General features: G+C 41.2%; 1 protein-coding gene across 1 annotated transcript in view; it reads left to right on the top strand.

The window, feature by feature from the left end:
* Positions 1 to 4,558, top strand: part of LIN7A (lin-7 homolog A, crumbs cell polarity complex component) — a 40,721-nt gene extending 36,163 nt beyond the window's left edge. Inside the window, 1 exon segment of the mRNA XM_070754770.1 lies at positions 4,346 to 4,558. Coding sequence (XP_070610871.1) covers positions 4,346 to 4,558 — 213 coding nt within the window.
* The last annotated feature ends 9,716 nt before the right edge of the window (positions 4,559 to 14,274 follow it).

Below are 14,274 nucleotides of genomic sequence, written 5' to 3'. Positions count from 1 at the left end.
CCCTTTTCACAATAATGTATTGATCCTGAACAAGCAGAGTCTGTGCACAAAGATTTTATGAATATTGGAATTTAAATGATCTGAGTCTCATCCAGGTTCAGTTCATTGATGTTGAGAGATAGGAAGCATCAGATTTAAAGATGTTGGTCATGACCATAGTTCCCTCTAAGCTGCGCAGCGCGCTATAGCGCAGAGGTTTTTAACCCCCAGCCCGGGAATTTCAAATTCCAGCGCACAGGACCGATCGCTGCGCCGGAATTTGAAATTAAAGGAACTGCCGCTGCTCTGTAAACAACAGTTTGCAGCAACAGTTCCTTCAAGTAAAGGCGGGAAAGAAAGGGGCCAATTATAGGCCCGCTTTCTTCCCCGCCCCTTAAATCCCAGACGTTCTCTGCGTACACCCCCCCCCCCGCAGCCAAATGGTTGTTTAGCTGCTGGCCCGGTAAGGTAAGAAAACCGTTGGGGGTCCCTGGGTCTGGCGGCGCGGTCTGCTGCCAAGCCTTCTAAGCATCCATGGGGTGGGGGTGGGAACGAGGGTGGGGGGTGATGACCGGGGGCCCTGGGCCAGGCCGCCGGCCTACCGCGGCTTTCCCAGCTTGCCACGGCCCGCCCGCCGCCGCCCAGACCCGGCCGCCAGCCTACCGCGGCTTCCCGTGCCGCCGCGGCTTCCCCGACTTCCCACGGCTTCCCTGGCTTGCCGCGGCCCGCCAGCCGCTGCCGAGACCCGGCTGCCAGCTTACCGCGGCTTCCCTGGCTTGCCACGGCCTGCCCGCGGCCGCCCAGACCCGGCCGGCAGCCTACCGCGGCTTCCCACGCCACCGCGGGTTTCCTGGCTTGCCGCGGCCCGCCCACCGCCGCCCAGACCCGGCCACCAGCCTACCGCGGCTTCCTGTGCCGCCGCGGCTTCCCTGGCTTCCCGCGGCTTTCCTGGCTTGCCGTGGCCCGCCGGCCGCTGCCGAGACCCGGCTGCCAGCTTACTGCGGCTTCCCTGGCTTGCCGCAGCCCGCCCGCGGCCACCCAGACCTGGCCGGCAGCCTACCGCGGCTTCCCACGCCACCGCGGCTTTTCTGGCTTGTCGCAGCCCGCCCGCTGCTGCCAAGACCCGGCTGCCAGCCTACCGCGGCTTCCCGCGCTGCTGCGGCTTCTCCAGCTTGCCGCGGCCCGCCCGCCGCCACCCAGAACCAGCCACCAGCCTACCGCGGTTCCCCCACCGCCCAAGCCCGGCCGCCACCCTGTTGCAATTCCCCCAACCTTCCCATGGGTACTGCCCGGTGCCTCAGCAGTCTACTTCGTTACGCGAATTGCTCGGGGTGATGGCGGGGCTCTTGCCTCCGAGCCTTTTCACCCCAAATCCAACGGCTGCCTTCTCCGGGTCCCAGGGAAAAAGGAAAGTTTCCCAGGAAGCCCCCGTGCTTCTGGCCCCAAAAAACATATTTGTGCGAGTGAGTGGTATTGCAGGGCAGGAAAAATAAGAAGAGAGTAAGACAGAGAGAAAAAAGAGAGGAAGGAAGAGAGAAAGAAGGAAAGGGAGAGATGGAGAAATAGGAAAGGAGGATGAGAAAGAGGGAAAGAGTGAGAGGGATGGAGGGGGGAGGGAGAGAGAAAGAAGAGAAGGGGGAAAGAGAGGGAGGGAGGAAGAGAGGAAAAGAGACAGAAACAGATAGAAAAGAATGGGAGCAAGAAAGAGAGAAAGAAAATCAAAATCTAGTTTGAAACTAGCTCAACTATTTAAGTGGATTTTAAAGCATAGATTTATTAATAGTTTTGTTTTTGTTTTTGCTGGTTGTTTTAGTTTTAATAGTAATAGATTTTGGTTTTGTTTTATTATTAATTTCAATAAAATAGAAGGGATATATATATATATATATATATATATATCAGCTAAAAACATTTTATATATATATATTTATATATATGTAGATTGTTCTGAGTTCGGGTTTTGCCCTGTGTAATATTTTGCATGTTTATGCGACGTTTCGGTGAAATCACATTCACCATCATCAGGCTGAAGTTTCCAAGCTTCGTGCTGTTGTAAAATGGAATGTTTGCAACTGTCATTTCTTCCTAGTATATAGTGTGGGGATGGAGATTTGGTTTGAATGTAGCAAATAGATTGGGTGATTATGTTTCAGTGATCTGATTGGTTGGTGTAATCATAATTATTAGAAGGAGATATATATATATATATATATATATATATATATATATATATGTATGTATATATGTATATATGTATATATGTATATATGTGTGTGTGTGTGTGTGTGTATATATATGTATGTATGTATATATATATATATATATATATATATATATATATATATATATATATATATGCCGCCCAGTCCTGAAGTGACTGCTGCTCAGACACTATAGTTTTCCGCCCACACCGAAAAAAAATTAGAGGGAACACTGGTCATGACACGTCTTTGATTATATAAACGCTTGGTGCTTCAGTTTCAAGCTCAATGCTTCAGCTGCACATTTTAATTTATTTACAAACATGGAGCTTTTGTATCTATATTCCTATATCAGTGCTTTGAACATTCCTATACCAATGCTTTGAAGTTACATATCGCAAATTGAGAACTGAACTGCCTTCACACCATTTCCATTCTGAAAGACAAAGAAACCCAGAGGATGCTGAAAGATGCAATGCTAGGTGCTAGTTGTCGCCTTTAAAGCTTTACATAACATTGCACTTTGCTACTTCTGGGACCATTTCTTCCTAGTGGTTTATGTCTCTCCCAGAGTAAGCATATTCTCAGTGCCACTGCAAAGCACTGTCATTTTGCACCTTCTTTTCTATGGCACGTGTCCTATGGAATAATGTCTCCTCTGAAATATGGACTGTCCCGAATCTGCCAGCCTTTTGCAAAGTTATGAAAGCCTCTCCTTGCCAAGCATTGGAGTTAGGTTGTTAATGGGGGATCTTTGGCAGGAGTGTGTGTTGTTTAATTGGGGGTCACAGTGGCTCATATGGTTAGGACACTGAATTAAAAGACCAGTAATAGATTGACAGCTCAGCAGTTTGAAAACCGGGAGTGAGCCACATGACGGAATGAACTCCCATCAATTTGCCTTAACTCCTGTCCACCAAGCAGTTCGAAAGCATGCAAATGAAAGTAGAGAAATAGGTACCACATTGGAGGGAAAATAACAGAGAGGAAAGGAGACCTCTTGGGCATTCCTGTGGCAACAGTGATGTCACTGGCTAATCCGTTCAACCTGGAAGTGTCTTAGTAGGTGCTTCCAACAGAAATGTAGATGTAGTAATAGTAGTAATAGTAGTAGTAGTAGTAGTATTTAATGTTCTGGTTTAACTGAGCTTCAATGCAGTTTTAGCTGACTTTTGCTGTAATGAAATTCTTTGATATTATTTTGTTTGTTACTTTATTGTTATTTTGTTGGCTATAAATAACTATAACTATATTGTTATTTTATTGGCTAGAAAGGTGGCCATATAAGTAGGGTAAATAAATATATCATCAATGAAGGTGATTATACATGTTCTAGGATAATGTTGCAGGATCCAGTCTGTATTTGGGAGGTGAGGGATTGATAGCACAAGCAAACAAAAGCCAACTATCAACACCCCAGTTAATGTAATGTATTAAAGCCACACACAACATGTGCCATATAAATACTACACAGAGAAGAGCCTAGCAAATACAGCCTAGCATATACTCTGCTAGGGAGAAGTTTCCTGAAGATGGGCTCCAGTACATGTCCAAAAGCTCAGAAGACAAAACTTCTGGTCCTGGTGACCAGTTCAAATTGGATCCTGCATATAAATATATCACACATTTTTTCTACTTTGAGGATTTTGATGATGTAGTTCCAGTTTCTTTCTTTTTCCTTTCCCACTGGAAAACCAATAACAATAATGGTAGCACTTAGATTTACTGTATATACTACTTCACAGTGCTTTACAGCTCCCTCTAAATGATTTTCAGTGTTAGCATATTGACCCCAGAAATCTGGATCCTCATTTTACAAACTTTGGAAGGATGGAAGACTGAGTTAACCTTGAGCCAGAAAGACTTGAACTGCCAAACTGCCGGCAGCCGGCAGTCAGCAGAATTAACCTGCAGTACTGCATTCTAACCACTGCACCACCAAGGTTCTTAACAAGAGAGTAACAGAGATACACTTTAGAATAGCTACTTCCTTAGGATCTGAAATGTTAGACAGGGGGACAGGTGTAACTACAGACCCCAAAGCTATAGTTGGGGAGAGCTAATGAGACTAGGTTCACCCATGGTATAGTTTTTTTCTTTCTTACTCATAGTTTTAAAGCTGAAAGCCTCTTGTTTTTTGCTATTTAAAAATATTCCGCAACCAGAGCGTGGAAGGAGAACATCACGAGAAAGCAGTGGAACTCTTGAAGGCTGCTAAGGAAAGTGTGAAGCTGGTGGTGCGTTACACTCCCAAAGTTTTAGATGAGATGGAAGCTCGCTTTGAAAAACTGAGGACAGCACGGCGTAGGCAACAACAACAGTTGTTAATTCAGCAGCAACAGCAGCAGCAAAATGCACAACAGAATCATATGTCATAGGTGAGTATTCTTCTGTCTAATTTTTGACTAAATCTTTCTTTAATTGAATTCACTGTAATACAAAAAAAAATAGTTTATCACTTACCAGATGTTTGTCTGCTTCAGTTACAGACACACATATTTTCCCATTTCCCAACATCATAAATAATAAATAATTAAGTGATTAAAATATCTGTTTCTGATTTAATTGTTTATTCTGCTGTGTATCACAGGGGTCCCCAAACCCTGGTCCACAGCCCATTAGGAACCATTCCACACAAAGGGGGAGTGGAGCAAATAATGCCATGTGTATTATAACATTGTGAAAATGATGCAAATCATGTTATTTGTGTCCATTCAATGATGTAGTTCATGCCAATTGTGTAATTCAAGTTATTTGTTCAGTGATTTCATAATGTCTATCTTGATAGGAAGGCTTGTACTAGCTGCCAATGTGGTCTAAAAAAATAAGCGTTATCTAAAATTAGGTAATAGATGATTGCATGCACTATATTAATCCTAATGTCTTGGCATTATTTTATAATCAATTATTGTAATCAACAAAGAATTATTTCTCATCTAGTATATGAACAAGGACAGTATAATTTAATGCAAGAAATCTTGATTGAAATAAAACATAATTGTATATGATTACATAAAGCCAGGCATTATATTGCTTTTTTAAAAAAACTTTGTAATTGTTTCTAATATTAATTAAGCTGATAATGCTAATTTTATGCATATCTATTTTGCTTTTAGATTCTCAATCTCAACTATAATTATAAAGGCTTTAGAAATTAAACCACAATTTTCAACTACATGTAATGCCCATTTTCATTCCACCTTTATTATTTTTGTAAATAACTCAAGGCAGCAAACAAACCAGGGGTGGGCTACTGCCCAGACGAGGGTGGGGGAATGCAGTGGGGTAGTGAAAATAGAGCTCCACTCCAGAGCACCCAATTTGCACTGAAAGATATTGAAAGAAAATGCAGGACGTCCTATATAAGCCACGCCCACAGTGTGGTAGTAAAATTTTTGGTAACCCTTCACTGAAACAAACCTAATATTTCTTCCTATTTTCACAGTCCTATTACGTAAGTTGATCTGAAAGAGAGTGATTGGTTTAAAAAAGCCATCTGGCTTTTATGCCTAACCTGGGACTAGAACTGCTAGTTACTAAGCTCGTGCCTTAATCACTATTCCAAACTATATGATATATTAACATTAATAATAAAAATAAAGAATTGCTCTAATTACTTCTGCAGTGCTGTCAGAGGTTTTGTAAGATAAGCCCATACATGCATTTTAAAAATAATAGTGAGAAATTTAAAGCAATTGAGAATGTCAGTCCATTTATGTTTTTAACGGTTTATATACTTTTGTTGTTTAATTATAGGTGGCTTTCAAGAAAGACTTTCTAAACCCAGAATGTAACAACTTAATAGCAAAGCTGTGTTTTTGATTCCAACTTTACAATAAAGAGCAACAGCAATTGTGTTCAACAGCAAACTGTGCAAAATTACAATAAGAACAGTTTGGGAAGTTAGCAGCATGATCAACTCTTCGTGTGATTTTTTTCCTCCCAAAATTGAAGTCCTAGAATGAAAGGTTTATTTGAGTCTTCTTTTGTATGGTAAGGTTCTCATGATGATAACTTGTTAACAAAATTCAAGAATATTTTGAGAAATCACATCCGTTATGTACATGTGTATGACCCAATTTTGTATTCTTTACAATGAAACTCAAATGAGAATTTGCCAAAATAGTGTAAGATGGGCCCCAATCAAGAATGAAAACACTCCTGGGTTTGTAGCCCCTTTGCAGTTATAATCTTTTTTAAAAAAATATAAGTGATAGACTATATATACTGTATATAAATATAACCCCATCAGATTGTATATTTCCATGAAAAGCAACGCACTATGGACAAATGTATTCCATATTCACAATCTTATAGAGATGTTCCATCCAAATTATCATAATTTTCCAATTTTTCTTCTGCATAATTCTCTTTTTCCTAAAGTTACAATGTTTTGTTGATTAGTCAATTGAACTAATGAGGGGTGGAATGAAAAGGAGATTATTAATTTATTGTAAAGTGATTACTTATCAACTCATCGGTGGTAGGCACTATCCTAAAGTAGTCTTCCCCCTTATATAAGAATATGTAAAGGAGAAATGCTGATAGTAAGAAGGAATGATGACACTTTTGTTCCAATTCAAACTAAGTCACAAGTTTAAACTGTTTGAAACAGATGAGATTTTTTTAAAAAGCTGTTTAGGTTTGGGACTTTTTCCATGAAACTTAGTATTAGATAAAAATATATAGGTTTGAGGTCAGAATCATAAACATGAGATGTGTTAGGACTGTCTTTAGCTTTCTGACTGGAAATTCTGGAAATTTCAGTTATAATACACTGTTAGCATTTGGTTGGGGATAGTTGCTATACCTTTGAGGCAAGGCTACTGAACTCAAGAAGCTTTGTTTTGAATAAATGCACATAGTAGGCCAAGCCAGGTAATCACACTTTGCCTTGAGGTAAGATTTTTTTGTCACAGAAATGAAGGTATTCACCACTGAAGCACGATACATTACTTCTGGATTTCACTTCTGCATGCCCAGTACTGGAAAGAGACTTGAGCTGTAATCTTTCCAGCTATTAAATGGGCCATGGTGGATTTGAGATGAAACTCAAAGTGAAGCTATGTGAAGGCCTAAATCAACACTTGTTCACTTGTGAAGTAGCTTCAAAGGACTGCTTCAAGCTTACAATATTAGCAAAGTTAATCATCCTTTTCAAACTTGGACAACCTCACCCTATAGTATTAGAGTGCAAATTATATGCAAAAGTTATGCAGATGTAATCAATTAATTAATCAAGTCATCAAGTAAAATGTCTTTGATTTGATGGAGTCCTTATTTGTATGCCATTCCATTTGTAGATAAAATTATTAATCCTGGAGAATACCAGGAATAAGTTTAATTCTATCTTCTGTGAGCAGTAAAATTAGAAAACTGTATTTTTGAACATAGGCATTCATATTATATCTATTATAGTTATATCCCTGAATCTAACTAAAGTATACAGTATATTGATAAGATATATATCTATATATAGAGATTATTATTTAATGCATATGTTGTTAGAATATATTTGTTTCAGATGTAGGTTCTGTACTTACTGTATATTGCAAACATTTTTGAGATGATGTTAAAATAACTAATGGTATCTCACAATTTTATCTATTTTTCTAATATATTTATTTCTGTTGTTAGATTTAGTATTAAAACATATAGCAGATACTTCTTTTTGTGTAACAATGCAGCTTTCCCAATATGGTATTCTTTAGATATGTTTGCACTTGTTTTCAAGTCCCAAAATTTCTTGCTGATATGGCTACACATCATTTGGAATTCTGGAAGAGGCAAACTTAGCTTTTCTGGAAAGCACCACCTTGTGTGACTTAGCATACAGGATTCTTGTGCAGATTACAGTTATATTATTATCAACTAATTTTATTGTCAAAGTGAAAAGCTATGTGCACCACACAGGCACAAATGCTTGTGACATACTATTATCTTTAATTAAGTAGATTGGTTCAGTGTGAGCCTCAGTGGTGCAGTGGTTCAAGTGCAGTACTGCAGGCTACTTCTGCTGACTGCTGGCTGCCTGCAATTTGACTCAGCCATCCATCCTTCCGAGGTGGATAAAATGACGACCCATATTGTTGGGGCAATATGCTGACTCTGTAAACCCTTTAGACAGAGCCGTGAAGCTGTAAAAGACAGTACATACGTCTAAGTGCTATTGCTATTTCTATCTAACTCCATTCATACATTATGCATACAGTTTCTGACTTAGTTGGATATGAAGCAGTACATTTTCAGCAATGATATTAAGTCATTTGCACAAAGTCAGTTGGATTAAATCATTTCAATACCCTGTATAAAAAGATCAGTGAAATAGGATGTGGTCAGCTATTCCTATTTCCTTTTTAAATGAAATATTCATTCTGTTGCAATGTTACAAGAATCTCCCAACCCATCCTGTTTTACCCGGAGCTAAACAAAGGAACTCACAAGAATTCAAGATTCAAAAATAAATAGTGAAGAAAGTTAGGAAATCATAGCCCAACAATTCTAGAGACATCTACATTCAATACAGAAGTGACATTCAAATACTTTTGCACTTTTTTCTAATTCTTGCTTTATGTAATAGACTCCTGTTCTGTCTGGGGAAGTCAATTTCTATCTGCTCTCTTTTTTGTAGGGACAGAATTAGTGTCATATTCTTTACTAATAATGTGAGAACTAATTTTAATATCAATAATATGGAGGACAATTACTTTATTGTTGCCCAGGAACTATTGCAGAAGAGGCGGAATAATGACACGGACACAAGAGCTGGATTTAAAACTGGGTCATTTTTATTAATTAAATTTGCATAATTTAATAAATAAATTAGCATAAACTAGCATAACTATAACCCTAACAAGGACCCGCAGGGTCAAACAATTGCTTCCGGGGTGGAAAATGACGTCATAAAAACTTCCGGGGCAACTTATGGGCGTAGCTCCATGCTGATCCAAGTGAGGGACCATGCCCTCACCTGAGTCCTGCCATGCACTTGCATGTGGGAGGTCCCGCCTGCTAACCCCTACAAGGGGAAGTAAATGAGCGGGAGCAAAAGACAAGTTCCCCCCAATTGCTCAGGTCGCTCACACCACAAGCCTTTGGAGAGAAGCTGTCAATCATCCCCAAAGATGCCCAACGGAGAACACGCAGTTGCTAAACCACCACCCAGTTTTCCGCCCCAACCTGCCTACCCAAATGACCAAAGGTAAGCCAATTAGCCTAAACAGGGTCGAAGCACCCCCTAACCGCTTATCCGTCTCCACAGTGTGGAATAGGTGAAAAAGCGATCGTGGAAATGCCAAGACCGCCAAAAATTCCTATTCGGCCCCCTAGGGCGACCCTCAATGGCACACTGCAAGATAGGGAGGGCGGGTGGGTATTCGCTTTTCTGATGAGTCCGGAGCGAAAGGAGGTTTCCGAGCCTGCCCATCCCTTTTATAGGGCTGGCAGGCTCCTCCCCGGACTCATCATCGGGTAGGCCCAAGCCACCCGAAGTTCGCCGAGATCTCGCGAAATCTCGCGAGATCTTGGCCCTTCCCAAGATGGCGGCTACACCGATGGCCGTGTCCCCCGGCCCTCCTGCAAAACGCGCCGGGGGATGAAGACCACCGGCAAGTAATAACACTATCATATTTGTCAGTTTGTGAGGCTAAAAAGTCTCTTTAAAATCCTTCACATTGCTTTGTTGACTGAAAATCAGTACTTAACATTTGATTTGAACCTTTTCTCTTAGATATAATTCAATCAGTGGTTGATATGAAAGCTCAGAACATCGAGTTCAGTTTCTCTTTCCCAAGATTAGGCCATTCTGTACTGATAACAAGAGTGGATAAAAATTGAACATTCAGTGAGAACACTAACTCAATAAGAAAAAATCCTACCTATCTCAAATATGCCTCAAGTAGATTCTAATATAGCAGAACCTCTTAGCATAATCTATGAAACATCTGTCATCCCTATTTTCAAAAAGGGTGACCCTAGCCTAGTTGAAAATTACAGACCAATCTCATTATGCTACGTCACCTGCAAAGTCATGGAATCAATGATAAACCAATCCATAACCCTCTACTTAGAGACAAAGAACCTACTCTCTAACAAGCAATTTGGCTCAGAAAAAAATTGTCCTTCAATCTGCAACTCTTATACTGCAAAAACTTATGGACTTCACAACTCGACCAGGGTAAAACAATAGATGCAATTTATATAGACTTCTATAAAGCCTTTGATTCAGCGGTACATGACAAAGTACTTCTAAAACTAAAATCTTATGGTATTCTGGTTCCCTGCATAAATGGATAGCTGCATTCCTATCAAACAGGTAACAAGTAATCAAAATAGGAAACGCCCTATCAAACCCTGCACTTGCCAATAGCATGCAGCATTTTAGGACCAACATTCTTTATACTTTATATAAAAGACCTTTGTGATAATATTATAAGTAACTATGTCTTCTTTGCTGATGTTGTAAAACTATTCAACAAAACCAACAATGCTGCTACACTACAAAAAGATCTTGACTATGTGTCAGACTAGTCAAACAATTGGCAACTCCAAATCTCAACCAACAAATGCTCTGTCTGAAGTTCTAGTTGCAATGCCTTGGTCCCTTCAGCCTTGAAAGACGGCATTTAAGTGATTTGATCAAAGTGTGTAAAATCATGCATGGGATAGAAAAGGTGGATAGAGAAAAAATCTTTTCTCTATCCACCTTTTCTATCCCATGCAGGAAACTTCTTTTCTCTGTTACACAATACTAGGATGAGGGGACACTCATAGGTAAGAAAGTGAGGACAAATAAAGGGAAATATTTCTTCACCAAGAGGGTCATTGGTTTACGGTATTCACTTCCAGAAGAAATCATGACAGCTGTCAGCCTGGATAGCTTCAAGGCAGGATTAGACAGATTCATGGATGCCAAATGTATCGGTAGTTATTGAAACAGATACCCATCTGCCACCTCTATGTTGGTTGAGACAAGCAGGATTCCCTTGGGTACCATTTGTTGGGGGCAGTGAAGGACTACCAAAATTTTTACTACCACACTGTGGGCTTGGCATATGCAGCTTGCCCTGCATTTTCTTTCAACATCTTCCAGTGCAAATTGGGTGCTCAGGGGTGGAGCTCTATTTTGGCTATCCCACTGCATCCCTCCCCCCATCCAGGCAGTAGCCCACCCTTGATTGGGTGTCAAGGGAAAGGGAGGTTTTGCCTTCTCTTTCTGCTCAAGATCCCCATGTACAATTGGTGGACCACTGTGTGACACAGAATGCTGACTTGATGGGCTTTAGCCCGATTTAACATGGTTTTTCTTATGTTCTTATGTCTTACACACTGACAAAAAAAATCAGAACACAAAATACATGCTGAGAGGATATGACCTCGTAGACGACCCTCACTTTGTCAAGGACCTTGGAATACGCATCTCAAATGATCTAAGTGCCAGAGCTCACTGTAACAGCATTGTCAAACAACATTAAGAGTTGTTAACCTAATCTTGTATACCGTATATACTCGAGTATAAGCCGAGTTTTTCAGACCAAAAAATGGGCTGAAAAACCCAACCTCGGCTTATACTCGGGTCACTGAGGAGTCACCACAAGAGGACGCCCTGCTGGAGTCCGGCAGGCATTGGTGGCTTGGGCGGGTGAGGGAGCTAGGGCAGGGAAGGCATTGCTGTCTGTGTAAATACGTAGTGCCATCTCTGACAGCCAGACACAGGGACTGGGCTGCAGAGGTCGGGCTTTTCCACCCTCCGCGGCTCCAACTTTTAATTAGGAGAGAAGGGTGGTGCGGAGGAATGATGCCGGTGCCGAGGAGGCACCTTTAAGGCAAATTCAAGAGTTCAGAAAAGAGAGGGGGGGAAGGCGATGGGAAGCTGGTGAGGTGGGGGGGGCAGGAAGACAGAAGCAGGAATCCACAGCTGCTTCAAAAACGGAGCCCCCTGAAGAACTGGAGATGGGTGAGACATTGATAGAAATGGCGGTGGGGCGGGGCCATGCAGCTCGTCTCTCTCACTTCCTCACTTGCTTTCTTTTTAAAATATTTAAATACCGCTAAATCAATATGCTATCGGCTGCTTCCACTTCTCCTCTTTTGTTTTTGCCTGTTAGTTGCCATCGTGGAGGAACAGGAGGAAAGGAAAGAGGCGAGGCTTCTTTTTTCTTTCCTCTTCCTCCGTTTCATTCGCAACAGATCTCTTTAGCAAATCTGCTTCCCCCGAACAACACATGGGGCAATAAAGGGAGACGGAGGAGGAGGGAGGATCAGGGGTGGGAGGGAGATCCAGCTAGAGAGCCAGCCAGGCTAGGGGGGGGAAAGCATGAACTCTCTCCAGGCTTTAGAAGCCCCCAGCCGGAGAGAGAAGCAGATTTGCTAACGACTTCCACTTGGTGCGCTAGCAGGGAAAGAAGGAGGAGGAGGTCAGCCTCTTTCCTCCTCCTCCCCCAGGGCTGTGGGCTATTCTGGCTCTCCTCCTCCTCCCCCTGCTGCAGTCCCAAGTGGATCTCTTTAGCAAATCTGCTTCCCCCGAACAACACATGGGGCAATAAAGGGAGAAGGAGGAGGGAGGATCAGTGTGGGAGGGAGATCCAGCTAGCGAGCTAGCCAGCAAGCTAAAGGGAGGGGACGGCATGAACTCTCTCCAGGCTTCTAAAAACTTGTCAAGTTTAAAGAGCCCTGGGTTAGAGTTAAAAATGCAAGAGTCTTCAAACTTGAAAACATTAAGGCTTGTGGACTTCAACTCCTACTCCTGAAGTAGCATGGCTGGGGCAGGAATTCTGGGAGTTGAAGTCCACTAGTCTTAAAACTGTCAAGTTTAAAGAGCCCTGGGTTAGGGTTAAAAATGCAAGAGTCTTCAAACCTGAAAAGATTAAGGCTTGTGGACTTCAACTCCTACTCCTGAAGTAGCATGGCTGGTGCAGGAATTCTGGGAGTTGAAGTCCACTAGTCTTAAAACTGTCAAGTTTAAAGAGCCCTGGGTTAGGTTTAGAAATAGGTTTTAGCTTGGTTGCTAAGTTTTTTACTTTTTAATTTATTGTTATTACCAGATTGCTTTTGTTTACCCTCTTTTAAATTTACAGAGCTAGTTTACTGGTTTTCTTTAAAATAAATATTCTAAAACATTTAATCTACTGATTTCTCAATTAATGTAATTTTATTGGTTTCCATTTTTATAAGTTACCAGTAGTCACTGCATTTTCTAACCTCGGCTTATACTCGGGTCAATAAGTTTTCCAATTTTTTTTTTTTTGGCAAAACTGGTGCCTCGGCTTATACTCGGGTCGGCTTATACTCGAGTATATACGGTAGTTTCTTCTCTGCTAGAGCAATTCTTGAATACAGCTCATCTGTCTGAAACCCCCATTGCATATCAGTCATTAATACAATTTATTCCAGAGCTATTTAATGAGAAGAGTCCTCCACTCCTTGCAACAGAATACCTTATGCCACCAGACTTGAAATTTTGGGCTTAGACAACTTAAAATTTCACTATACTGACCTAAGTATCGTACATAAAATTATCTGCTACAATGTCCTATCTCTCAATGAATACTTCAGCTTCAACCAACAATATATGAGCACACAGTAGATACAAACATATGGTAAACTACTCCAAACTTGATTGCAGAAAATACAACTTCAGTAATAGAGTCGTCAATGTGTGGAATGCACTACCTGACTCTGTGTTTTCCCCCCCAACCCCTCAAAACTTTAACCTTAGACTGTCTACTGTTGACCTCATCCCATTCCTAAGAGGTCTTTAAGGGCATGCATAAATGCATCAGCATGCCTACCATCCCTGTTCTAATATTCCCTTTTATTCGTATCCATTTCATATATTCATAATCATGCTTATTACTTATATCTGTTATCTAATAAGAGCTTGACAAAATGAAATAAACAAACAAATAAATAAATAAATAAGAATCATATCACATTTGCTACACAATAAGGAATATGGGAGCTATTCAAGGAAATTTCAACTGAACCATTGCTCTGTTGTCCCTGTACAGGGTGCGTTCTAAAAGTAATGCAATTGAATTTCCCATGCCGCTCCTATTGGTCGGAGTGAGACCGAAGCATTTGGAGTAGGTGGGGG

Source organism: Erythrolamprus reginae, chromosome 6, assembly GCF_031021105.1.
Source record: "Erythrolamprus reginae isolate rEryReg1 chromosome 6, rEryReg1.hap1, whole genome shotgun sequence".
NCBI lineage: Eukaryota > Metazoa > Chordata > Lepidosauria > Squamata > Dipsadidae > Erythrolamprus > Erythrolamprus reginae.
The sequence above is the reverse complement of the archived record's forward strand: the minus strand, read 5'-3'. Positions and strand labels throughout refer to the sequence as shown.